Below are 27,338 nucleotides of genomic sequence, written 5' to 3' on the forward strand. Positions count from 1 at the left end.
TGCTTCTTCCTCATTCAGCGCGCTGCTCTGTGCCATAGTGGCGGCAGCTCTGGATTTTCACACCCCGCCGAGGGAAGTGCTCAGCCCGGGCCTGGAGTCCGTGTGGCCCCGCGTCATCGCCTGTCTTCGCTGGTTGGCAGTGGAGGGTGCACACCGGGGGTTTCGGTGGAGTTGGTGCCCGAACTGGGGAATGTGACGCACCGACGGGAAGGAGACGCACATCGGCGGTTTCACCGGGGGAAAGCGAGAAGACAGGAGACAAGTTCTGCAACTAAGTTGGGAGGTACGATGTGGAAATAAAAGCGAGGTTTGCAAGTGGAAAATGGGACAAAAGAGCCAATTGTATAGAGGGTCTATTGTATTGTATCCTGCCCTGTTTTATCTTATTATGTACCACTCTATCCTGTTTTATTCTATTGTAATTGTATCCTGCTTGACTCTATTCTTTGTATTTTTGCCCTATTGTATTATCTTATGTCCTGTTTCCTATCTCCTAACTGCATCCTAGATATGCCTACTCTATTCATTACTCCATTAATGTGTGTGGTATAAAAAACTGAAATGCTGGTTACTTTCCTCAAGAGCAGTTTACAGAGGATTAAGTCATCCAGGTAGCTGTTGTGCATTGCCAAACCTGAACAGTATTGTTATTACAGTTTAAGCACACAGACGGCTCCGCGTTGGCTGGCACTGACAAACTATGCTGCTCTTTCTGCTGTCCTTTGAAGACATTCAAGACGGAGAAAAACAGCTACTTTCTTGTCAGACTGTGTAGATCTTTTGTCTGCGCTTTATTGTGAGGAACTGGAGGCGATAAGTAATGCTTGAAAAGGAAGAGACACTTTTACAAGCACGCCCAATGCATTGGTTGCACAATGCTATGTATGGATTGCCGGTCATATCAATAGGGTGACTTTACATCCCTCTAATTTAAAGATAATTGGCGAGATAACACGAGACCATTGTCCTTTAATCATACAGCCTCGTGTGTTGAGCAAGGAAGACAACCTTCACATGTCATTTCCCACTGACTTTGATCTATAGGCTCCTATGGTATCTATATGACACACATAGATCCATGTTGTTTGTGTTTTTGACCCAAACAAGCAATGTATTGATTCAGGCTTCACCTTTGCAGGCTTTGCCTCGATTCATTCAAAGTGACTCACTGGATCGGAATAATCCACCATGTGTTTATAATTTAAGGGGAAAACTTTGTGGTGCCAGCTTTTTTTGTGGCGCGTCTCTTCATGTGTGCTTCTTATTATAGATTTCATCTTGTCACACTAGCCATATGGCCTGAGCTGCATCCCATTCATTCTTTGCTTTGTTTGCATTGTATGTGTTACAAGGGGCCATTGTCTGTGGTTGTAACTCATGTACGAGACATGTAGTGCTTCTGGGGGAGAGTAGGAGCAAAGGAGAAGCATTTTTTCGGCTTTTATTGTTGGGTTTTCCACTCAAGATGACCGCAGACATTAAGGCAGTTGGAACAGATGACGAGGACCTCAGTGGACCTGTTTTTCTAGCAGTGCTGCTACGTTAAACACAGTTGTAAAAAGGGAGGATAGGTGCCACCGCTTGTCCTCACATACAGTATACATTCGCCTGACCTTGAGCTGTCTTTTGTGTTGCATTCAGCAGTCGCTCTGAGATGTGATGATACGCAGAGAGACAAGTTGTGCTCTGTTTGCCCTTATCTACATTTGTGTGTGTGTTGAACTGCTGAAAGTGGCACTGAAAGGTCCTGACAGGAGCATCAAGAGATTACTGGCTCATCCCTCCAAACCTGTTTTCAGGTATTGTTTTCTCACTCCATTCACAGCGAATTATCACACAAAGTGAATCGACCGAAGAGGTATGCCAGATCAATCATAGTGTTTGTTTAGTGAGGAGTGTTCAGATGCATGTGTGTGTGTGTGTGTGAGAGAGAGAGAGAAAGAGAGAGAGAGAGAGAGAGAGAGAGAGAGAGACACAAGAGAGAAAACAGAAAATATGTTTTTGGGATTCTGCTCAATAGTTATTGCCTCCCCAGGCTTGTTTCTCTGGTTCACATGTTGAGACAGATAGAAATTTTTTTCCCTCTCTCAGCTCTTCATGAACTGTTTCTCTCTCTCTTCTCGTGGCAGGAATGCTGAGAATGAGCCATTTACACGCTTGGTGAGCAAACATTGGGCACATCTAAATATTGGGTCTATCAGCCTTGAGGAGCAGCAGTCGGTTGCTGCCTGCCTATCCTGTGGCGGTTTAGTGTTTCCAACTGGCTTTGTTAGTGGTGCATTTAGGGCAGGCTCGTCCTCGTGAGGGCAACGGAAAGCTTTATAACTACGGGAGGAACACAGAGAGACAGACGAATCTCTTATCAACATGTCACTGTCTACGGTCTGATCATGTTTACTGAAGTTGCTATAACAACAAACAAAGCAGCAGTACTTGTTTGAATATCCTACCAGTGGTGCAGGTGAGGTGAAGAAAGGCTGCCATGCTTCTTGTGTTATGCTTCTGTTGCCTCAGACTGCAATGACCCAGAGGTCAGGTGGGTGAAAGAGAGACCCCCCCTTGGGCTCTCTTTAGTGCTACTGTGCGCTTGAGTCACCCATATAGCTCATGTTCCCCCCAGGGACAACTCACACAGGTTTGCTGGGTTCCTCTAAGGTGGATTGGTTTAATATTCAATCAATTAATTAATTTTTCAAGTAAAAATACTAAACATTATGTATTTCCAGCTAGATTTGTTCTGATACTGATACCAGTATGAGAAATGCCTCTGATACTGCCTAAAATGGTGGATTGTGTATCGGCGTGTAATTGAGGCCATGTTTACTCGAAAACAATCCGCTGAAATCGGAATAATTTCTCATTTTCATTTTGAAAAAAGTTCAGTGTTCAGACAACGTTTTGTTAACAATGGCCGTGCACACGGATCCGCAAAAATGACCAAAAGCGCTGTAGTTAACATGCCAGGCCAGTAATCGGTGTGACTTTGTAATGAAACAACACGTGCCTGTGCACATGCGCTTCCTTCTACAGAGCGGTGATGTATAAACAAAAAAAAATGGCACCCGCACAAACGTTTGTCTGGATGAATGACGAGGTGGAGTTGCTTCAGTAAATCTACACTTCGTTGGAGAAGCGTTGATAAATTCACAGGGTGAGCAGCACAAACAGAGCTTGGGAGTCTGCCATTGTTGTTGTGACGGTCGACTTTCTCTGGCATGCCTAGTGACTGGAACCGTAATGTGCATGTGCGAAAAGTCTCCATTTTCAGAGGAACTGCATAGTGCAAGTTTACATGACAATGGAGATGGTGCTGTTTCCAAAAAATTGCACTCTGGAGCCCGTTTTCAAATGTTGCGTTTTCAAGCACCCAAAACGCCACTGTTGTGGAAACGATCAGCCAAAACGCAACTAAAGTTTACCATTTTCGATTGAAATGGAAAAAACTGTACTTGTCCTATGAATCAAATCTTCTTTGTTACTGTTACACAGCAAGTTACACTGTGTAGGCTACAACTGTTTAAGCAGAATTTATTTCCACTAAAAAGTGCAACTTGTGCATTTTTTTTTTTTTTTTTTTTGCAATTTGGCAATAATTTACTCTGGAAAGCCCCACCAGTAAAAAGGCGACATGTACAGCATTCATCTCTGTGTGTATTTGTTCATGTTTTACAAAGGGTTTAACCTGATCTGTGCCATACAATGACAGTAATCATTTCACATCCATGCAGGGTTCGTAGTATACAGCTGTTCAGTTTTAACGCAATGGTACTGGATTTGTACTCAGTATCGGCTGAGCCACAAGTTCAGGTAGCAGAATCTGCATCAGGAAGGAAAAAATGGTTTTGAAACATGTCTACTTCCAGCTCCTCAGTTGTCAGAATGTGCATCGTTAGTTGCAGCTCTCTCTGTTTTTGTAACAGACAAAGACAATAACAGCAGCACTATTTCACAATCCGAAAGGCACATGCAGTCTTTTTTTTTTTTTTTTTGGTGGTTGTTGTGTTGCCAGACGTGGTAGATGGTTTCCCTGAGGTTTAAACATTATGACGAGCACAGGCAGGTGCACATCTCAGATTATGGCTGTTATCACAAGTCCTCAGGTATGCACATTACTGCTGCCTCAGCACAATTCTCTTGTATACAGATCAAGCCCCAGGCTGCTAGATTTATTTGAAATGTAGGACCAATCATATCAAAGTAGTTTTGATTCTTCCATTTTCTATACTTGGCAGCAGTGAAATTATTCCATGAAAGCAGTATGTGCAGCTAACGTGCCGCTCTGCCCACTATGGAACTTTTAAATGGGAACAGCACACCACAAAGGCCCAATTTCTATGGCTCGAGAGGAGCAAGGAAACAGGATGTCAGCCATTTTGCCAGCAGATGAATCACCACAGAGCAGTATGTTGCAAGTTATCCCCAGGCTAGGCCAGGCCGGGCTACCCGGTGACTCACCAGGCCTCTGAGTAAACCGGCTTCTCCCACTGATTGTGGGTTTGAACTAAGGGCCATTTGCTATCACCACGATCTCTTAAGTATTTGTGGAAGTTTACAGAAAACACGTCAAACACTCTTTTAAAGCAGGTACAACCTTACAAAACACCTACTCACCCTCCCACTCAGACCCCAGGTTACACACACACACACCCTGATCATGTACCAAGGCTGTCAATCAACCACTGTTCCTAGGACTGTACGTTTCCCTGGTGATATATCCACACAGTCACAAACACTTCCTGTTTTGACCACATGATGCAATTTGTAGAAGGAATGTATCACTTATATTCCCAAGTGTTTAACCAGCTTACTTTGGATACTGGAAATATTTAGTGGTTGTTAACCCAGATCTCCAACATTAGATGACCCGTCCAGTATGCAGCTGTCAGGAGGAACACATTAAATATCAATGAGGGGGTGTTCTGGTCGGCTCAGCTGACCGTCGGCTATCACATAACCTTGTTGTGGGTTGAAATCTGGCCTGGGACCTCTCGGCTGCTTTATCTGTTTGGACCAGATACAGTAAATTAGTGTTGTCACGATACTGGAATTTCTGTCTTTGGTATCTTGAATACCTTGAAAAATGCTGATATGTGATACCATTTTCAATACCACAGGCAAATTTTGTAATTGATTCTTTTAAAAATTATTATTAAAAGATAAATATAACCAGGCACTGATTGAAGAAAACACTAACAATAAGATAGAGCTTACTGCCGGAAATAAGTGTTGAAACTGTTTTAAATATTTACAACAAATCTACAAAGTAATATTTTTGACAACACAACACTAAACCACAAAATATTTTTACAGCTGTCCAATAATCATGGTCAAATATACACTAAACAAAGTGGACCTAACCAACAGATGGCACTGGATGTCATCATAACATCAGAAAGACGTTGGACTTTTATGTTGGACAGTCGTTAAACTGTGGTTGGAATGAAAACCAAGTTGACTATTGACGTTAGCATTTCATTATGACGTTTTGCAGATGTTGGGTTTTCTTCTCCATACATTTCAACTAAATGATGTTGGCATGAGACGTTTGAAAGATGTCGGATTTTTGTTGTTATGTCATAAAACTTAAAACCAACAAAATATTAACATCATTTGTCGTCAGTATTCTACATCAAATTGATGTCAGGCATTTAATTTTAGTCACCCAACCTCACAAAGTAAATTCGACCAAATACCAACATGCGCCAGCTGAGGTGATCAACTGGTTGTTCATTGAAATCAATCAGCAACTCTTATGATAATCAAAAAATATATTTTCAAGTAAAAACACCAGATATTGCCTAGTTTCAGCTTCTTGGTTGGGAGGATTTGCTGCATGTGGTAGTAAATTGGACATCTTTAGATTTTAAAGTGCTGGTCAGGAAAGACATACGTTATGATGGCCTAATGATTATTTATTAAAAATAATCTGCAAATGAATCGATAATGACAACAGCCCTCATTAATATTATGTTCTTCCTTGTTGTGCTTTGTTGTCATAAGGTTTCTTTGTGTGTCCGGTTTAGTTGTCTTTGCCTTCCATCTATGTTGTTTTTAGATGGTGGCTTACTGTCTTTATCTTATATAATAAATCAATTCATCCACATATATAATTATATGATTGATACTCAGCTTTGCCTTTGGATCTGAAAATAATCCAGAACTTTTCCAGCCTTGTTGCATTTAAACAATCAAACATTCACAAACTGTTGTGTAACAATGTTCCTTTCACTAACTCAAATTAAGTTCAAGTCATGGCATACTCATCGTGCCCTCCTAAATCAATTTGTGTGTTATGACTGACTCAGATTTTTGAGGATGAGGTCTGACGAGCAACTTGAAGCGTGACGCACCAGGATTAAAACAAATGAGAGAACCTGTCTATACACCTCTGAATGCCTTTCCCACCTCTCCCTTACACCTCCCTTTCACTCACTTGACTTTCTTCTTTCTTACTCTCATTGTATTTTCCATATCCTGTTGGTTTACTTTGTTCTTACCTTTTATATGCAGTTTTCTCACAAGCCAGACTAAGATATTTTTAAACAGCCAATTAGGCAGAGTGCATAATGCCATAAATGGAAACAAAGTTCCATTAACTTTCACTCACAGAGTCTAACTATAAGATTAGGGAGCCAGAGAAGATAGAAAATGCCTCACATGATGCATTGGGGTCAGATGTTTTGTCTTAGGAAGTTGGAAACTATGCCTTTGTATTTCTCTGTATTACTGTACCGGGTCATCCACTCAAAAATTATGTTACACAAGTTGTCAACATTTGTTTTTGGTTTAGTGAGAGTGCCACACCTATTTTGCATTTGTAAAAACAAACAAACCATAAACCTCAACTTAATAAGTAGAGTTCACTCCAGCCAGTGTTTCCTCCTGTTTTTAAAGTTATGTTCTTTCTCAAACAGAGAGGGGTGTGGTTAATAGTCCATTACCACAGCAACCAGATTGCCGTTGTACTGTATGCGTCAAAGCAATAGCATAGATACTAGCATGGATAGCAATAGCGGTCACGCTAATATAAGTTATGAGGTGGAGAATTACGTTAGCTGGAACTCAGTTACTTCTGAATGGCAACTGCTTAGCTTAATTACTTAGCTGACAGTTGATATGTGCAACTAGTTTGTTTGCTAGTTAATGAAATACCCCAATTTTAAATCAGTATTTTTGCCAATGTATAAGTAGATTTGATAAGTGAGTTTCCCATTCTGTATATCCGCTACTTTGTATTAACAAAGGCTTCCATTTTTGGGTCTTGATAGCCATTTATTTGCCAGTACCAGTGCTTGTGATGTCATTCCTCACATAACCTACTGTAGTCTGTAGATGTTAATTTACTAGAGGTGCAGCGATACATCAATCTGGATTTATGTATCGATTCAAACAGTGTAATTACATTGTCAGGAAATGACGCAGAAAAATCAGAAATAGAAAAATGCCAAAAGTCACTGGAGAGGGGCTTTTACGATTCTTAGAATTATTTGCACCTTTTTCTCCACGTCTGCTTTTATTCGCCTTATAAACATAGAAACTTGGCCCGTAGCTGAAAAAAAAAAAATCAACACTTCTATGAAAATCTGTCACAACTGTTAAGGTCTGCCTGAGTATTACCATGTGGTATTGTGTGCTGGTAAAGGTGTGTTAATATGAAAGGTGTAATCGTTAAACTGCACAAGCTTTTGACTCAGCAACAATAAGCACTTTGTGTAAGTCGTTATAAGTAATCTGTCTTTTTGTGTGTCGTGACAAGAGCATTTTTCCTCTCACCACACAGAGGGATATTTAGTTGAACCATGAGTATTGTATATCACAGATCGAGGAGCGGTGTGTTATCTAGATGGCAAAGCAATGTGACTAAACACATGACGGTATTTGTTTTGTGTACCTGTTTGCTCTGAGATTCTTAGAAACCTGTAAAGTCAGGCTGCAGAGACGTCTGAACAAACAATGTGTTGATAAGAGCACTGTGCGTCACATTTTTTAATTTACCAATATAATTTCTCTGCGCACTGACCTTTTCTTTCTTTCCTACTTTTCTATACAGGTTTGAATTCCTCCTCCCTTGCCTCCCCTCACCCGAGCCCTGACCTCTGACCCCACTCCTCTGTCCAACCATGCCAAACCGATCTCAGAGTTCATCGGTTGGCGATAACCCCCTCGACCCAAACTACCTGCCCCCACATTACCGTGAGGAGTACCGCCTGGCCATTGATGCTCTGATAGAAAATGACATACAGGTAACACTACAGTTTTCTTCTTGTGTGTTTTTATGTGTCTGTCTGTCATGAATATTTATTTAAAATACTCCAAAAACACGTATACATTGGTTTTAAGATGTAATTTGGATATTACCTGTCACACCAGGGATACTATGAGTTCCTCCAGACTGCAGATGTGGTCGGTTTCCTGGCACAGTCGGAAATTGAATTCATCAAGTCCACACTCCAGACGCCCAACCCGACCTCCAGCGTCCCAGAGCTTACGTACCATGACGGGGGTCATGACGCTGATGGCTCCTCAGACACCTACTGGCCGGTACAGTCGGACTTGGCTGCCCCCGGGCTGGACCTGGGCTGGCCAATGCAACAGCATAGCTTCATGGGGCCCACAGAGGTCACCACTCTAGTCAACCCATCAGACCCAGACATGCCAAGTATCAAGGAGCAGGCCAGGAGACTCATCAAGAATGCACGCCAAGTAAGTAAAAGGGAGGGAGAGGAATCAGGGTGAATTAAACTTGATTATCCAGTTTGTTTTCAAAAGGCATTTCTGAGGAAACATGGCATCTGAAGATGAGATCAAAGCATTCCAATTTATTCAGTGTTTAACAACAACAAATGTGCCACATGTTTTTGTGTCTATGCACATACCTTACTTCTTTATAGCTAATTTAAAAGTGGATAGGTGGTAAACACCAATGATGTAATAAATTAATACATAATTTCTTGCTACTGAGTATCCTCTCTCTCTGTCTTATCAGTGTGTACTATGCAAATCAATCTTTATCTCTTCAAAGAAAAAAACAGTAGAGATAAAGGGTTGCCAGTGACTATAGTATGCGTAGGTTATGCTATCTTATTGTTAGTTTAATCTTACTTGTTATCTGCCACTGCCAGCTTTGCCACCACACCCTTTCAGATGAATTTTTAACTGACTGGCCTAAAGTCAAAATATAATTAGCACGAAGTGCGGATGCTAATTTGCCAAACGTCAGAAGCAATCAAACCTGTTGGTGTGGTGGGCCGTGTTGTAGTCTGTCCTCCATGTCTGTTTTAGTGACAAAATTTACAAGTGTGGCTCTCCTGCGTTCAGGCATATAGATTTGTTTAGATATAGATAGATTTGAACATGCACGTAGAATATAGACNAAAATATAATTAGCACGAAGTGCGGATGCTAATTTGCCAAACGTCAGAGGCAATCAAACCTGTTGGTGTGGTGGGCCGTGTTGTAGTCTGTCCTCCATGTCTGTCTTAGTGACAAAATTTACAAGTGTGGCTCTCCTGCGTTCAGGCATATAGATTTGTTCAGATATAGATAGATTTGAACATGCACGTAGAATATAGACAGGTCCTGAGAGAGGGGTTATAAATCTGTCTATACCTTGTTTGTTATGTAAATTTAAAAGAGATTAACCTACATTTTATTGCTGATGCACTGAGTGTGGTTTCATGCATGTTTTGTCTAAGAGATGTTATTGTACAGACAATGTACTCATTGTAAGACCTGATATAGGCTTGATATATATATATTTTTTTACTCAATGCAGTTGAGTGAGGAATACAAACCTCTCTTCAGTTGTGTGATATCAAACGTCACTGTGGTGCATGTGTACAATATCTGCAATATTTTAAATCAGTATTTCATTTTTCTTAACTTCCTACTTTAGTCTCACACTTTCAGGAGCAATGATTATGCAATCCTATCAAAAGTACCATAAACATGTACAATAATATGTACAGCGAGTTTTGAGAGCATAATGTTCTATGCTTTATCTTCTATTGCTGATAAACACAATGAACTGTCACTGCTAAAGCACCTTCAACTTGTTGCAGTTTTAAATCGGCTACTCAGTTTCCCAACAGAAACAAGGCAGAATCGTTAAAATAAAAGAAAATAATGAAATTACATAATATTAATAAAACTAGACTGAAGCCTCTTTCCCACTGGACAAACAACCCACTAACATCTGGCTTTTGTTTTTAATGGAAAAGGTTACAATTGGCATTCATTCCTGGGACAAATGGCTGCAGTCACGGATACTTATTGGCTCCAACTTCAATTGGCAGTGATTGAAATATGACACCCAGTTGGGCATGCTAATTTTAGCCCCTTTGCCGACACGCTGCCACAAAATACTGTCTCCATCCAAGCAGCATTGGAACATCGTTTGAAATTTATCCTGCACCCAATTTGATAAAAATACTGCACAAGTAACAGATATAATAAGGAGAACCCACTGTACCATCTTCACTGGCCTCCATGTTGCTTTATACTGTTTACTAACCCTGTCTTCCACCCCATCTGTGTCGTTGAACATGACACCATAAAAACAAAAAAACAGAAAGGCATACTTGCCCGCTGCAGAGCCGTGTACACTGCTCTGGTCCACTGGCAGTGCAAAAGCAGTCTATCATCTATTTTTAATGGGTTTTCCCACGCTTAAAAACCTGCATACACGTGCTAACTTTGGTTTAAAAAGTGTGCAACGAAGACTATATTATAATGACCAAACCTTGACAAATGCTCTTGTACTTGGTTTTCTGCTTCAGGTTCTTGCCGTGGTGATGGACACATTCACAGATGTGGACATTTTTGCTGACCTCTTGGATGCAGCAGCACGCCACGTTCCTGTTTACATTCTACTGGATGAGCAGGAAGCCCCTCACTTTGTCTCTATGGTCTTCAACTGCAAAGTCAACTTGGACCTACATCCTGTGAGTTTGCATTTCATTACATTTCCTCAAAAAACAGTTGTCTGCCCTTTGGCATTTTTTGTGTCATTAATGTATTTATAACGAGTAATTACCACTAAGGCTTGCATGATTGAAATTTGGTTTTGCAGATGGTGCGTGTCAGGACTGTGCCAGGAATAACCTATTATTCCCGGACGGGGAAATCGTTTAAGGGGCAGGTGAAAGATCGTTTCCTACTGGCTGACTGCAGAGCTGTACTCAGTGGCAACTACAGGTGAGTAATTTAAGCATGTTTGTTATGTGCTCATTGAATTCCCAAGACTCCCTTGCTATTCACACTGTAGATGCAAGTAGTTTAATTGCCTCTACTGTACTTTTATATTTATTACAGTTTCATGTGGTCCTACGAGAAGATCCACCGCTGCATCGCCCACCTCTTCCTCGGGGAGCTGGTCACCACCTTTGATGAAGAGTTTCGCATTCTCTTTGCTCAGTCAGAACCTCTAGTCATTGGCCCATCCGATGGAGCCCTTGCTCTCTCTGACCCCAGCAGCACCAGCAGTTTCTTAGGCAACCAGTTTGGTTTGAAGAGGACCCAGTCTTTGCGCAACCCCATAGGTTTCCGCAGACAGCCTGAGATTCCCTCTGCCTTCCCCTATGGAGACTCTGATCGTAACCCTGCACTTCCTTTCCGAAGGGCTGATCCATTTCGTCACACCATTGAACCTGGCGCAGGAATCACGATTGGAAAGTATTCCCAGCAACAGTTTCGTCTGCAGCAGTCATTTCTGGAGCAGGGAAGGTCTATAGTTTCCAGGCAGATGGAGTTGAGTACCACTGCCTTCAAGAGGCACAGCTATGCAGAGGGAACCCAGGAAAACTACACATCTTCGAGGCACTTCATGAAGCACAGAGTCATGAATAATCTAGATGAGACAGACTTCCACAGGTAGTTAACTCTATAATACCAACAGCTGTGTGGAATCTGAATTATGAATTATGAGTGAGTGTCTTTATATGTAACAATACATTTTAAATCAACTAATTAAGAACCACCATATTTTCTTTACAGGGAGCACACCCAAAGTAGCCATTACTTAACTGAAGGGCCTGGGTCGGGCTCTGGCCACGGACACTACGACAGACTTCGAGGTCGTCGTCCACAACTCTCCATCGACCAGTATTCAGATTCAAGCTTTCGCTCAGATCTGGAGCCTCCACCTGCAAACTATGGGCGAGACTACTTTTCATCTGAGGACTTAAGAGCACCTGAGGGACACCAGGGACATCCATTAGCTGGGAGGTATGGAGGAGGTTCTGGCAGTAAAAGGCCAACCATAGGTCAGGCGTATGCCTGTCAGAGCTCACCCACACAGCTCCACCCACCAGAGAAGAAACCATTTGGCAAACAGTCTCATCAAGAGCAGGAGGAAGATGCGGATGCTAGGCAAGGCCTGAGGAGTTGGAGAATCAACTCCTATCTTAGCACTTATGAGGAAGGTGGAGATGAAGGTCTGACTCAACCTATGGGGCCTGATGCGTTTGAAGATCCTCCATCATCTCAGCAGCCAACTGCCACTGAAAATTCAGCTCCCCGCTTTGGAATAAAGGAGCAACTGAATGTTCCCCCCAAATCCAGACCAGATTTTGTAAGACCCCGCTTTGGAAAGCCCATCTTACCTGACAGCAACAGTAAAGACTCTGCCCTAACAACAAGCAAGGATTTGCTTCCATCACACAGTGACCTAAAGTCATTTGTACAAGAGAAAAAAGGGAGGGAAGCTGAGAGGGAAAGGGAGAGGGAGCCAGAAATGGGTGCAGCAAGAGAAGTGGGTGTGGATGTGGAGGTGAAAGAGGCTCCAGATAGCTTCCTGACCAAACATGAATCATTCCGCACACGTGTTAACCCACTCCTTCAACGTAGCTCTCGTCTGCGTTCCTCACTTATATTCTCATCTTCCAAGGCAGAGATGCACAGTGGTAGCCTTGGCTTAAAACCAGCCACAGAGGTGGATGAAGAGTTAGAATCAGTACGCACTTCCTCGATTGTGGCCCAGATCCTAGAGAAGAGAAGGTCACTGTCTCGTGAGCCTTTTGAGTGGAGAAAGAGGGCTGAGGAAAAAGATAAGGAGAAAGAAAAGGAGAGGGAGAGAGAAAGAGTGGAGAAAGAAAGGGTGGACAAAGAAAGGGTGGAGAAAGAAAGGGTGGAGAAAGAAAGGGCGGAGAAAGAAATGGCAGAGAAAGAGAGAGCTGAAAAAGAGAGGGCGGAGAAGGAGAGGGCAGAGAGAGAAAGGGCCGAAAAAGAAAAAGAGAGGGAGAAAGCGCAACAGCAAGAGGAAAATGAGATTCGATTGAAAAATGAGGTTAAATCAAAAGTGGAACCTCAGAAAACCAATGAAGATTTAAGGAGGACACCAACTCTTGAGAAGTCTGAATACACAACATCATTATCTACGAACATGAATGACCCAGCCAGTCGACTACAATATTTCAAAGACCTGGCTGCTAAGAGAAAAGCCTCAAAAATGGAGACCGAGTCATCGCTAAAAATCCCAGAGCCTGCTGAAAAAAAGCCAGACCTTTCTGAAAAACCTCCCATAAAAACTGCAATGACTCCAAAGATCCCTGCTGTCTCCGTTACTCCGACAGAACCTGAACTAAAGAAGACCGACATATCTGCAAAACTAGCTGAGCTCAGTCGCAGATCTTCATTTAGTTCCTCAAAACCACCCATGATGGCCACCAGACCTGTGAGCCACCTGAAGCCTTCAGAGACAACTCAACCTCATAAAGAGGAAAATGCATCAGAGGGTCAGAAGAAGGATATATTTAAGTCCCTAAAACCTCTTCCTTCACCTAAGCTCTTCAAGAGGGATCCGTTGAAGCTCAAAGGACTGAATCCTCGTCGCATCTCCTGTGGTGAAGAGATTCTTACCACAGACGCTACAGACGCAGAGAAGAGTGAACTGAGAAAGAGTCGCTCTCATAGTTCTTCAACTCTGCCACGTGATGAGTCCAGAGTAATGGGATCTAATACATCCATCAACACACTTGGTGAGGGGAAGGGTGAAGGTAAGACACTCGACTTCTTGAAGAAGCAGACTCAGAGGCTAAAGGGATTCCTAGGGCCCAAGGATAAGGAGAAGAAATCTTCAGGAGACGATAGGGGCATGAGCACGGTCAGAGAGGTCACTGCAGATTCAAGCAAAAAGCAGAGTTCATCAGCTAAAGACAAAGGACCTACCACAACCGACCAAACTACAGCTAATCACAAGACATCAACCATGACATCAGGCCCATCTCGATACCAGGCTCCAGGCAGCTCTGTTCTGTTCAGCAGCAACCTACGTGATGACACCAAAGTCATTCTAGGGCAGATCTCAGCCAACAGCCAGAAGAATCGACTGGAGCAAGAAGAAACAGGAGGGGACAGTGACAGTGGGGAGAAGGGGCTGGAGAGACAAAACTCCTTGAAAAAGAACAGATTTCTCCGACCAACAGGCAATGTCCAGGAGCGCGAAGGACTGCTGAAGAGGATAGAGAGTTTGAGGAAGGAGAAGAAGGTCTACAGCCGCTTTGAGGTAGTCTATCACTGCAAGGATGATGTTTGCAGCGTGGATGGGAAAGAGATATGACCAAAAGTAGCATTAGGTGTAAACAACTTGAATAGTGGAGACGTATTAGTGGAATCAGTGGTTTAGATCAAAGTTGGGGTAAAGTAAACTCTGGGAATTACATCTAAACACATAATACATGTTAGAAAACACTTGTTTAAAACGTGAAAATACGGGGAACTCTATAGCACTGTATTGGGGAGTTATACTGTTTTTTACCATTTCTGTGTCCAGGATTTTTTTAGGCAGTGCTAAAAGCCGTATCAATGATGCAATTGAAAAAATAAATAAAAATTACCATTCTGTTTCAGACTGAGGAGAACTAGGTTGATTTTCGGACAGGTCAGCGTCCTCTGGCTCCGAATTTGAATCTGGCTTTGGTGGCTCAAACATGTATAGCTGTACAAGTCCAACAAAGCTACTAGATGGAGCATCCGTTGTAGTGCTATGATAGGAGCCTGAGCATGTCAGCTTTCCCATAACCTGCTTTCAGCACATTCAGTGGATAAGCCCCCTGCGTCTCAGAGCAGAGAATACTGCCTATTTTTTTCTCCATGATTTTGAAGCGTAACTTCATAAAGTCAGCGACTTTTTTCATCAGTCAAATTTGGCTGGGGCTTTAATAACATTTTTCTGTGGCGTGACAAACTCATTACACACATTTATTTTTGCTTTACCCCAACTTCAATATGACAAAAAGCCAGCAGTTAAAAATTTAAATCTTTTTTAGTGTTTGAGTTAATCAGATGGAGCAGTATACTGTGTAAATAGTACACAGTAAAATTATAGAGTAAAATGTGAAAGAACGATTTCTTTGCAACTTTCTGAGCCATAAAAATGGTAAGATATGTTTAAAGTCATGTTAAGGTATTAGGATACTTCAGATTTTTTTATCAAGAGTTATTTAGTTTGAAAATGGAAATAAGTCTCGGGTCTGAAATGTACATAAATAATAATGTGTTTGGGTTTTGTGTTTAATTATGTTTTTTGTATAATTGAAAGTAATTTTTATTCCCAAACAATGATAGATCAATGTTTGACATTGCTTTTAAAATGTGAAAATAAATTTTGGTGGACAAGCTAATGTTCATTGCTTTAAATATACACTAGAAGTCTAGTACAACTATATAAATGTGATTGAGTATTATTCTATTTTAAATATTGCTGAATGTGTTGTTTTACTTTAACTGGTATACTCGTTAAATCTGAGTGTCTTTGAGATAAGCAGAACATACTTAAGACTGTCCCCTCATAATATTTACAGTAGAGACGAGAAAGAGGGAAAGGACAGATGAAAATGAGTGAGAGTTCATGCACTGTTGCATTCATTGTTATCCCTGTTGTTCTGTTAACAGATGGGGAATAGCCTGGGATAACGAAAGATGGAGGAGCCACCTTTTATATGGAAACTATTAATGCAAGATGATCAAAAAGACCCATTGCCCATATGTGCCAACGACACTATCAAAGTACCTCTGTGGCTCAACACTGCAGCATTTCCTGGATTTTCACTCAAAGTCATAAAACTTGAAAAGACTATATATACAAATGCTGAAAACAAACTTAAGCCATTGGGTTTGGAATGTGCCTGTGTGCCAAGACCTGGTACTACTTTGACCTTATATGGTGACTGAGAGACTCTGCTTGCGTACTGGCTGCATGGGCTAATGTTTCACCTAAAAGAAAAAGGTGGGGCAATTTACCTTTAACTGAACTTGTATGAACGTGACCGAGGGAATCAGAGAGGATAAGAGAGAGACAGTACACAGTCTACCTGAGGGATGGAAAACAAATCCATGCCAGTCAAAGAACATGGCGGTATATGACTGTGTACAATACCAGTGTTTCTGTAAGTGTCTGTGTAGCTGGGACTTGTTTGAAACTAGGTGGGAGAAAGTGTCCTTGTGGGTTAACCATGTGCCAAAGGCCCATCAAGAGCATCATCAAAGTTAGAACTATTAATAATCCATTAACCCAGAAAGCAGAGATGAGTAAATGAAGAGGAATAGAATGAGAAGACCTGATGAAGGGTGAAAATGTAATGGCAAATATGTGAGACTATCAAGAATGTAGAGTGAGATCAGAAAGTGAGAAAATGTGTTTATAATGTCTGACTCTAATTTTGAGGCAGAGCTTCGATAGAAAGTAGCGCCTGCAGTAAACTTTACCCGAGTGTTTGGTACCTTTCTAAAAAGGCATGGACCCACTTCTCAGGGTTGAAGATGTCAAATAACCATTAAGAGAGGGGGCCTGCAGGGTTTTGAGGTTTGAGGAGTGGGGTGAAAAATGTTAGTGTAGTAGGCTTTTTTTTTCTTTTTTAGGCTTATAGCCCTATCTTTCCAGGCCTTCTGTAGGACACCGTTACATCAGAAAGTAACATAAAAGTATGTTTCAGTGTGTAATACAGAAGCCAGAATGGACCGATAAAGTAAATGTAAGTATAGGTGTGAACATAGAAAAAAACTTAAACAGAAAAAAGGGACAAACTGAACTCCGCATATGAACCAGAATGTTGGGGTGTGTCTTCATGATACTCTTATCAGTTTACAGACAAGGATAAATAAAATCAATTAAAAATAAAACAACTCAGAAGGACGTAAATTCACCTCAAATGAACAGGTTGGATGTACACCATCCAATTTTCTCATCTTTTGAAAAACTTGCCCTGTTGCAGTCTAATAGAAAAAGTATTCCTTTCCATCCTAAATATTTCATATATAACGTCAATCCAATCATACGCTGTTGGTTTTGCTGACTTCAGCCACTTTGTGGTAATGGCTTTCCTGCTAGCAGCACTTAGAATCCTTAATAGGTATCTCTCATGAGAGGTAACATTGTCCAATGGCAAGGTGCCCAGTCTCTAGTTTAAATGGTCGGTCCACCTGGAATACCTTTTGCAAAACTGTATGAACCTCCACCATAATATGTGATGATGGTTGGCATCAGAGCACCCACATTGTCTCCAACAGTTTTTGTTTATGTACAGGGAGTTACATTTCGTTAGCTGCAGCCCCCTATAAAGTCTTGAGATGGTTTTTTGATTTGAGTTCAAAAGGTAAGCATCATCAATTGGTCAATATGGTGCCGAACTTGAAGAAATCTATAGAAATCACTATTGTTCATATTGTTCTAGTAGTGAGAATAAATGTATATAAGTGAGCGCTCCAGATCGGATAAATATACTAATATGTCATTTGCAAATAAGGAAATCTTCTGTTCTCCCTTCATATATATCCCTTTAATATTTCTGCTCTGGCTGGTCCACTGGCTCAAGGGTTCAATAAAAATCGCTAAAAGGAGTGAACCAATTGGGCAGCTTTGTCTTGTTCCTCATTCTGAGTTAAAGGAATTGAACACTGCTCCATTTATCTTAATCCTTGCCCTTGGTTTATCATAAAGTGCTTGTATAGTTTTAATAAAAGTACTATGAAACCCAAATGTTAGTGTACTAGGTTTAGTCTAATGAAATGTAAATAAAAATGTAAGGCATTTACAGTTGCCATTAATTAATGTAAAAAATAGACTTGAAATGTGCCCCTGTTTCTGTCTTTTGACTTAAATTATAAAGGAAAGGAAGATAAAAAGGATAGCTACTTTTTGCAGTACTGGAGCTGGGACAAGTCAAATGACTTCTGAGACCTACGCCCTACACAAGACTGCTAATCCCTTTGCTGGTCTGTAAACACTTGTAAACCAAAGATGTAGTTACATGGTACAATTCCCAGGTTGCTTGAGAGCTTGACTGGGCATCAAACCACTTAAAGTTTTTTCTTTTCTTTTTTTTTTCTTTTACAGAACATCACAGATTTGGAGGTTCTATTACTATATGGACACTTCAGGGGTTACACTGTTTTCTGTACTGGATTATATTGTACATATTTATATAAAAAAGGGGCTAAATAACAAATTAGATAATGACCACCCTCACTGTACTATTAAAGTGCCTTCTGTTTAGCTTTCAGAAATATGCAAGTGCGTGGTCCTGGCTATAAAAACTAATTGGCATTAATTAGGGGGAAATCAGTTGCATGGGGTCAATGTGTGTTTTTAAAAAAACCTCAGAGAGTATTACATTGTTTTTGAAATACTGCAATAAAAGTCTTTTATGAAATCTTAAAGTGAAACTGAACATGATTGTGTGCACAAATATATAGTGTATATTGTTAGATAGATGGATAGATCCTATATTGTCACTGTATGTTATCCACCTTATTCCTAGCCCCCGTGATACCTTGCCTGAGTTATGGGTGCAACTTTCGACGTCGAACTGAAACCAGCGATTTCCAATGGTAACAGTTTGTTTATAGTACTCTATTCTTATTTCGAAAAGCAATTGGGAAATAAAATGTAGAACACACCACCTGTTATAGCTCAAACAGGATTATGTGATCATACCTCTGCCATCTCTGACAGCCGTCTCAAAGCATTGTTTTTTTTCCCCTTTTCAACCGAGCACGCTAGCAATTAGCTTGCCTTGCTCCATTAATATATTAACTTTAACATGGCCCGAGCTAGCTTGAGGTAAACTTCTGGTCCTTCTAAAGATGACTTACGATTTCTGATGACTTACTAAGAGATACTAACACATTCAGCAAACATGTAACATAATTCAGTATTAACTATAGCTCTGTGTAAAGTTAATAAATGTGTTGTTTCCCAGCTAATCCTCTGCTCGTCTGCATTAATGATGCAGTTTACACGTTTTTTTTAACTTATGATTTATTAAAAACAGTTATGAGGGAAACATAATGCTGAATTTAGCAGCAGACTTCAGTAATAGTAATATAAAGTAGTAGCAAAAGAAATAACTTTTGGCATTTATTTTTTCATATGATATAAAGGAAGTACAGTACATCAGTAACACATTCTCAGCCCTAATGACGAAATACATATTTCAAGGTTTGTTGCTAAGTTTATTTTATAACGAGCAATTTTCTAATGTAGGTTGAGAATGAAGTCAGACGGGGAAAGACAGGGATATCATGTACTGACGTTGAGTGACGGACCTGTCAGTCTACGTGTCATTCTCTTCTGCTTATTCTGATTTATGACTTTTTCACTATGACTTGTGAAACTCTTGTGGTTTTATTTCTCATATTAATGGTTCCTTTGGCAACAGGAACAGTCCCATTTTGTTCTGGTTACATGTTCAACACACAGTTGCTGAAGACAAAAATTTAGCTTAGACTGATTATTAGTCGTTACAGACACGGACAGTGCAACTTGTACCAGAGCTCCGCAAAGACATTTTAGAAAATGCTACGTTAACATTGGTTAAATATTTGTTAAAAAATAAATCAAACGGCTCAGGCAAATTACTTTAGAAAAGAACTGTTTTTAAGAAAGTCTTTAATCCACTGACAGAGAAGGGCTCCCAGACCGAGTGTTTGCAGTTTGCTGATCAGTTTATTTGGATTGATGGAGTTGAGTGCTGAACTATAGTCGATGAACAGCATCCTGACATAACTGTTGGGGTTTTCCAGGTGGATCAGTGGATCTATTGGTTCTGTTTCCTGTTGGTGGAGGTCAGGGGGGAAGCAGGCTCTAATGTGGAGCAGTATTAGTCTCTCAAAGCATTTCATGATCATTGGTGTGAGAGCAACTGGCTGGTAATCATTCAGACTTGTGATATTTGAGGTTTTGGGTATGGGGATTATGGTAGCAGTTTTCAGACAGGTGGGGACTGTGGCTTGTTGTAGTAACATGTTGAAGATGTGTGTGAATACTGCACCGAGTTGTCCAGCACATCTTCAGCACTCATCCTGGAACACCATTAGGCCCAGTTGCTTTATTACAGTTGATGTTGTGTAGTGCTCTTTTTACCTGATAGGCCTGGAGAGTGAGTGGTTGGTCGTCACTGGGGAGGTGGTGTTTTTGTCCGGTTCTGGTTCCGTGTTGGAGCTGGAGCTGTCCTCAAAGTGGTCGAAGAAGGTGTTTAGCTGGTCTGGGAGGGAGGGGTCAGTAGTGGTGGGGAAGCTGATGCTCTGTTTGTAGTCAGCAAGGTGTAATTTTAAAAATATCAAGCAGTTATAAAAAAGTTTCAAGGACACAGGAATGAACAGTTTGAAAGGCAAAAACCTGACTTTATGTTACTGGAAAAAAAATTCTGGTTACTTTTCTTTCATTTTAAGGTCGACTAAAACTTTTGGGTTTTTTTCTGTACAGGTTTAGCAAGGATTCTGCAACCTTTGGTCTAATGAAACCCAGAAGCTGACGTTTGAGATTTTTACTTGACAGGAAGTGATCAATGTGCATTTAAGAGGAAAACGAGGAACTATTAACCATTGTGTTTTCTTCCCATGCTCTGCGCAACTTTTGTCTTCCCAGGTCAAACTGATCCAGTTTTATTTGGCTTTTTACAAACCATAAAGAATAAATTATTATCCAATTATGTGTTTCATTTTTTTGCACGTGTGTATTGTCTGGAAGCTCTGGTCGTGTGTGTGTGTGTGTGTGTGTGTGTGTGTGTGTGTGAGTGTGAGTGTCCATCTGCTGGAAAGCACAATAGTGTGACCCATCCACCACTGGGTCAAATTGACCTGGAAGCAGGTGTTGCACATTTGAGTAAAACACTCAAAATCCAATGACAGCAGTGACAATTCATTTTTATTTAAATTAATTATTTTATAATCAGAGGGTGTGGTACAGAATCATCCATGTAATTTTGGGGCATGTAGATACAAGAGAACCACTTCTAGGATCAAAAAAACTCTTGTAAACACGTCAAACTGACCTGAAGACAATAGGAACTATTAACTGGTTAGAGCTACCAACACTCACGCAACAATCACTCCTAAGTCTCTGCAGCTGCTGTTGCTGGCTGCTTCTTCATCTCTTCTAGCTTCTCTTGAAGGTTGCGCAAGTGAGTCAACTTAATTTGTTCTGGAACAATCACGAAAACAAGACCAGATCAAAGGGATTGGAAATGGGACAATAAACACTTTACCCATGCATGTACAAGAATAAATGTTTTACTACTTGCCTACCAAATGTACCTACCAACTTCTGACAGCTGACGTTTTCTTATTTCAGCACGCGCTATTTCATCTAGGAGATTTTTTGGACTCTGGGTATCAATTTAAATGACAGTCATAAACAATATTGAAAATGAGTCACAATTTAATCATTCTGTTTTAAATATGTGGGGAAAACATTTTATATAAAATAGACAAACTTACAAAGACCTTGTACAGATTCTTATGTTCCACAATCACTTCCTCAAGTTGGCTTTCAAACTTCATCCTGCAAAAACAAGGCCGACTTTAGTACATTATCACATTTACAAGTTTGTACAATGCATTTTTTAAATTTAATAAATGATTGCACTTTTAATACATACCGCAGTTTCCTATGTTTAAACTTGATTTCCTCGATTTGACATCTGATCTGTTCCACCTCTTCCACCTTTTTCTTGTCTTCCTTTTCCTGCCTGCAAAACACACACACAGAGTGCACGATCTAACCATGCCTTAAAATATAGAATAATAAAATAAAACAATATATATTTTGACCAGCATCATTATTTCACCTACAGAGTGCAAAGTAGATGTGGCACCAGTGCTGGGGAAACTACTTTAAAACTGTAGTTTACCAAACCACTAGAGATTTAATAAAGAGTAGAAAAACTACATCTTAACTGCTCTCAAAAAAAAAGTCAAAGTAAAACTACTTTCATGAACTACATCATGGGAAATGATCACACCTGGTAACTGAACAATCTCATGTTGTTACACAGAGGTTTAACTGAAGAGACACTGAGTAAAGTGTAGGTGTGTCAGATATCTTGGTTGCAAACCAGAGGTGATTTTAGTCAAATAGCAGGTGATGGTCATTAAATGTAAGCTGCAGCATTGTTCCATATTGTATGGCACCATGAGAAACTATGAATATGTAATTTGTCACAATAACATAAACTACATAGTCCAAAGTGGTCAACTACTGAAAAAGCTACTGAGATTTGAATGTAGCTAACCTGCCACATAACTACTCTATATTGTAGTTAAAATAGTAATTGAACTACATGTAGTTAACTTCTCCCCAACAATGCTTGGCACAATGTGAAAAATTAATTAATCATCACTTCAAAAATTTGACCTGTTGTTCAGAGACTACATCACAGATCGCAGAATATTCCTCATATTACAACATTGGATGCTACATACACAAAGTCTACAGGTAACATGTCTTTAAGAACAACTCAATTACAACATAAACCTGATTTGTGTAATACTGGATACGATATATCATCATAACATGATCCTGTGACAGTACACACAATTGCATTACGGCCATGAACTACCTAAGTATGCTGTTTATATAAAATCAATCATACATTATGCTAATGCAGTCTAATATAACCACATAAATGAAAATGTGCTTGTCAGCTTGCTAGATTAATAACAACGATGAAAGTAAACAACACAGACAACATGCTAAACTATAAAGTGAACAGTTGACAGGAAAAACAAAGAACCACATATGTGCCAAACTCAAAAGTCTACTAAATGATATAACTTATTTTTTTTTTGCCACCAACAAATATATATTTGATGTCCAGAGTCATACACCCATTAGCCTCGGTGCTACAACAATTAAGTTTTCTTTGCAAAAAGTTCAAATTCAGTGATGTGTGATCTTAATTTTAACATTTTAAACAATCTTGGTGGAGGTGACTCCGGTCAGTATATGCCACAGGATACAGAAGTATGATTTAAAAGGTACAGTGTTTTTAAAAGTTTCAAATGTATATATAAAAAAGGAAATTAGGTAATTAGGCCCCAATATACATTACAAATAGACCAGCTAAAGAAAAAAATGTGTCAAAGTACTACTATGTGTCATAGTAGATATAAAAAATATAGAAAAGATTTGAAACCAGACAAATTACAGTATCCTGGATTCTGATAAATTGCTGCCATCTAGTGTTGTATATCACAAACATACAACTGAGGTCTTATAATATGGAGAAAGGAAACTGCCGATGTGTCATGTTGAGATTCCAGCACAACACACATTAAAAACATCCATAAACTGGTTAGTGGGATTAATTTACCTGAAACAGGCTTGCTCAGACAACTCCTGCTGGATCTGCACCTTCCTGGCCAACTCTGGGGAAAAACATTTCATCTCATCAGCTTATTCATATTTATTGTCTGTGTATATTTACAACAGATGACAGATTTGTTTCCAGATACAGTCAACCAAAACTTTAACTCTGCATGACATCAAATCTTCATACTTATTGGGCAACAATTATTACAAATGTATGATTGTTTGTGTGTACCTTCTTGTTCTTCAAGAATTCCTTCCAGTCGCTCTGCTTCAGTTTGTACTGTAAAAAAAAAATCCTGGTAATAATGTACACTATTCTATGTGGTACATAGTGCAAAAATGATTGCCTAGAGGACAGCTATACAGTCACTCTCTACTTTTAGTGGGTCTTTGACTACATCTCAGCAACAGGTACAATAATATATTGTACACTATGTGGGTCAAATACAATTATTGGTGATGATTTTGAGTCTTACAATTTGCTTGTTCTTCCTGCAAAGAGCCAATGACTGATTCCATCTCCTTAATGTCTTTTTCCGTGGCTCTGTTAGCTGAACAAAACACAGTGTAACTGAAACACGGCAGCTGTACAATTGTATACAACAGTCACTTAGGCATTTATGATATACTCTAAGGGGAGATTGCAGTTAATTTCCCCAGATAACTGTATAAGATCCATTGAAATAATCCACCACAATCTTCCATGTTCTTATTTTAGACAAGAGAGATCAGAATGAGTCCTGTGGGGTGTTGCTGTTCCCCACAAGACAGAGATATTAATCATATCTCATAAGCCTCCATTCATCACGATCTGATACTCCTTAGAAGGAGTAACAGGTAAGGATGTACCTTACTGAAGATACTTCAAAACTGCCGAAAAAACTGATATGATCCATACAAAAAGCTGTCTTACTCATGGTGTGAAATTCCCACGATAGTGTTCAATTTGTATTTGTCACATGTATAGTTTTGCTTAACCTCGGGCCATTACTATGTTAGAGTATAAAGATTTTTGTTCCGTGTGCTATCCTTTCTGTAAAAACTAAAACGAAACGCGTGTTTATTAGCATATGGAAAGCACAACGAGCCTTCTCATTGGTGCATCTTTCCAAAGCTTTTTTTATCAATCTCAGAGCCCCGTGTTGAAGACTTTTCACATCGTACGATCAGATTATCTCTATAGGACACGCTACACGTGGTTCACATGCTCAGTATTAACTGTTTTTATTATAAATAAAGAAAATACCCCAGCGCGATTTATCACCGGAAGCGGAAGTGCAGTTTCACGAAGACTAACTACAATGTCAAGATGGTACACTAAATCTTGCTATCGCTAAGTTACCAGTTTAAATTAGTGCTGGCCCGTACAGAACAGTGAATACGTGACTGTAGTATCAGGACTCACACCAGTATGAATGATCTCTTTATACAACAGGTAAATTACAAGCTAATAGTTAATTTATAAAATTGCCGTAACACAGAAATTCAACACGAAGACGGAAGGACGCGGAAGGTGGAAGAGTGTAACCTAGAAAAAAACTCGTCTACTATTTGTCCGACCGATGTCGCTATTGGGTCTGACCAGGCCTATTGAACACCCTCCGTGTCAACTTCCTTTTCTCTTCTGTACTTCATACAAACATATAAACACGACGAATCCGAGTATCTGATTTACCAGCAATTTAAAACACACGACAGGTCCAAGTCAGTTAAACACTACCTTCATGCATGTTCCTTATTTTGTCCACCAACTCTTCAACTTCGGGCTCCTGCATTCCTTCAACTGAAAGCAGGAAAAGACAATAATATCAGCCTCTCTGGGGATTTTCAAGATTTGTTTCAATTGTACTTGGCCCTACTTTACCTCCATTCAGTCGAATATTATTAATCAGGTCATCAATGTTGAATTCTGTGTTGAATGAAAATAAATGTTAGATACATAACAAGTTTTTGTCTTATTTTCCCATCATGTCCCACTGTGCCCATGAGTGTTACCTGGCTAAAGGTGAACTTAATGTAGTATCATATTTTGCCCAAATTAGCTGTGCGGCTAAAAATTATGAAGTTTATGTTGATTAACAAGCTATCTGCATACACAACAATGCTAATGTCACTTCAAGTTTCGGCTCAGAGTGTGAGGGTTAACGTACTTTTTAGCTAACGTTATCTTAAATACAACGTTTAGCCGTTGTCAATGACTTTTCAAGATTAAATGACACGTATTTAACTGTAATAATCGAGTTAGCAGCCAGCTACAAGGATGATTCTGACACTAAACTACTGTCTATTCTGCTACAAATCGTTACCACCGTTTTATTACAGGATATTGTTAGCCGTTAAACTAGCTAACGTTGGCTAAGCCGTTACAAAGCCAACAGTTAAGTGGCAGTTGCAATAATTACAATTAAGTTAATAACTTAACAGTAACTGTTTTATAAAATATTTCTCGTAGGCGTTTTAAAATCAGTAGAAATTAGCCAGGATAGTGACTTGTAAGTTAATTAAAACGTATGCCGTCTAACCTGCCTGTTCGCTCATCGTTAATCCAGCCACAAGAGACTTTTCCGCAACTCTCAAAATGGCGGACGTGCCCACTTAACTGACGGGACTGGAGCACGAGAAGGGAACCCGACGTTTGGCGCCGCGCGTGCACTACAGGAAAATACGTTGTAACAGTGTTTATTTCTTGTAGTTGGGAAGTAAACAGTGCCATAAACTTGGCAGTAGCTTGAAGAAAATTAATACTATATGTCCACAAATGTTTTATTACCAATGAATAATAATGAATGACACCCCCTTGGCAATCACAAACAATATGAAGATATACTTTATTAATCCCCATAGGCAAATTATTTTTTTTTTTGCACTCGCACAGGCCCGAAATACACAGACATGCATCTACAAGACTTATACATACATTCAATTGAGCCGACAACCCTCCTGTTTCCAAACCAGAAGCCTGCAGACTGAGCTGCTGACCCCCTCCCCTTACAGGGTAAGGTTAATCTGCAATTTCTACTCCAAATATCCACATTTACAGTTGAAAACTCCGTGTACATCACTTGCAGTTATATTTTTGACTATAAAAATGGCTTGTTATTAAACTTAGTTTGATTAATTTTTATTTTGATGACGTTCAATTCTTTAAAATCAAAATTGCTCATAACATGTAACAAGTTATCCACAGTTCATAGGCATTAACCTGACCTCATACTGGATGTCAGTATTCAAGAGTGAAAAGAAAACAATAATGCTGAATTGGCAAATATTTTTCACAGAAATATGGCATAAGAAAACTTAGATATGTATCTATCTATCTATCTATCTAGATACATAGATATGCACTGAGAGGAACATTTTAATACTGAAAAATAAAGACTCAGCTTGATAGCTGACAACCTATGCAGTGTTCTGGCCTAACTACATGTAACAGAGTTACAGAGTCTGAATAAAACATTAATTCTGTTGTTTTGCATCTTGTCACTGTGCAGGAAGGCCTCCTTTTGGCATATTTCTGAGCTATGCAGATCAAATTTGAATGCAACACATATGCACTTATGTTTTCAGAGGTTTTTAACTAGATAGCCCAGTTTCAAACATGTCAATTATCAACAAGTGACCAAATAAGATAAGTTAGATTATTTTGATGGAGCAGTTAAAACAGTTATGTTACCTATTACATTTCAAACAGGGTAACTAGTAATTTGTAACCTATTGCATTTTAAGTGTAACCTTCCCAACACTGTCTGTG

General features: G+C 39.8%; 2 protein-coding genes and 1 non-coding gene across 5 annotated transcripts; 1 reads left to right on the forward strand and 2 right to left on the reverse strand.

Annotated features, from left to right (window-relative positions):
• The first annotated feature begins 15 nt into the window (after positions 1 to 15).
• fam83hb (family with sequence similarity 83 member Hb) lies at positions 16 to 18,647 on the forward strand. Of its 2 annotated transcripts, XM_050033904.1 has the most exons (8): positions 17 to 283; positions 8,051 to 8,243; positions 8,371 to 8,703; positions 10,779 to 10,943; positions 11,072 to 11,196; positions 11,314 to 11,871; positions 11,995 to 14,503; positions 15,892 to 18,647. In XM_050033904.1, exons 2-8 carry the CDS (start codon positions 8,121 to 8,123, stop codon positions 15,910 to 15,912), a joined length of 3,834 nt encoding a protein of 1,277 aa, XP_049889861.1. In that variant the 5' UTR covers positions 17 to 283; positions 8,051 to 8,120; the 3' UTR covers positions 15,913 to 18,647. The 2 variants fall into 2 exon arrangements, with proteins under 2 accessions (XP_049889860.1, XP_049889861.1); XM_050033903.1 differs by lacking the exon at positions 15,892 to 18,647 and having other exon boundaries at positions 16 to 283; positions 11,995 to 15,865.
• Positions 18,648 to 20,956: 2,309 nt separating this feature from the next.
• si:ch211-199g17.9 (uncharacterized protein LOC108180085 homolog) lies at positions 20,957 to 26,164 on the reverse strand. Of its 2 annotated transcripts, XM_050033933.1 has the most exons (10): positions 26,110 to 26,164; positions 25,452 to 25,496; positions 25,308 to 25,370; positions 24,064 to 24,138; positions 23,820 to 23,867; positions 23,589 to 23,643; positions 21,876 to 21,965; positions 21,715 to 21,778; positions 21,536 to 21,602; positions 20,960 to 21,418 (listed from the first exon to the last, which is right to left on the reverse strand). In XM_050033933.1, the coding sequence occupies exons 1-10, from the start codon at positions 26,123 to 26,125 to the stop codon at positions 21,330 to 21,332; spliced, it is 612 nt and encodes a 203-aa protein (XP_049889890.1). In that variant the 5' UTR covers positions 26,126 to 26,164; the 3' UTR covers positions 20,960 to 21,329. The 2 variants fall into 2 exon arrangements, with proteins under 2 accessions (XP_049889891.1, XP_049889890.1); XM_050033934.1 differs by lacking the exon at positions 24,064 to 24,138 and having other exon boundaries at positions 20,957 to 21,418.
• On the reverse strand, positions 24,315 to 24,447 carry LOC126384576 (U8 small nucleolar RNA). The gene has a single exon (XR_007569321.1). It is a non-coding gene; the product is annotated as a U8 small nucleolar RNA (small nucleolar RNA).
• Positions 26,165 to 27,338: the final 1,174 nt, after the last annotated feature.

The sequence above is a fragment of the Epinephelus moara genome, chromosome 22 (assembly GCF_006386435.1).
Source record: "Epinephelus moara isolate mb chromosome 22, YSFRI_EMoa_1.0, whole genome shotgun sequence".
In the NCBI taxonomy this organism is placed as follows: domain Eukaryota; kingdom Metazoa; phylum Chordata; class Actinopteri; order Perciformes; family Serranidae; genus Epinephelus; species Epinephelus moara.

Coding starts and splice junctions, on each gene's coding strand:
- fam83hb (XM_050033903.1), top strand. CDS start 8,121: ATGCCAAACCGATCTCAGAGTTCATCGGTTGGCGATAACCCCCTCGAC. Junction 10,944..11,071: donor TCAACTTGGACCTACATCCT/GTGAGTTTGCAT, acceptor TTGGTTTTGCAG/ATGGTGCGTGTCAGGACTGT. Junction 11,872..11,994: donor GATGAGACAGACTTCCACAG/GTAGTTAACTCT, acceptor TTTTCTTTACAG/GGAGCACACCCAAAGTAGCC.
- si:ch211-199g17.9 (XM_050033933.1), bottom strand. Junction 24,139..25,307: donor AATAAGGAACATGCATGAAG/GTAGTGTTTAAC, acceptor TGTTTTGTTCAG/CTAACAGAGCCACGGAAAAA. Junction 23,868..24,063: donor GCAGGAAGAACAAGCAAATT/GTAAGACTCAAA, acceptor TTTTTTTTACAG/TACAAACTGAAGCAGAGCGA.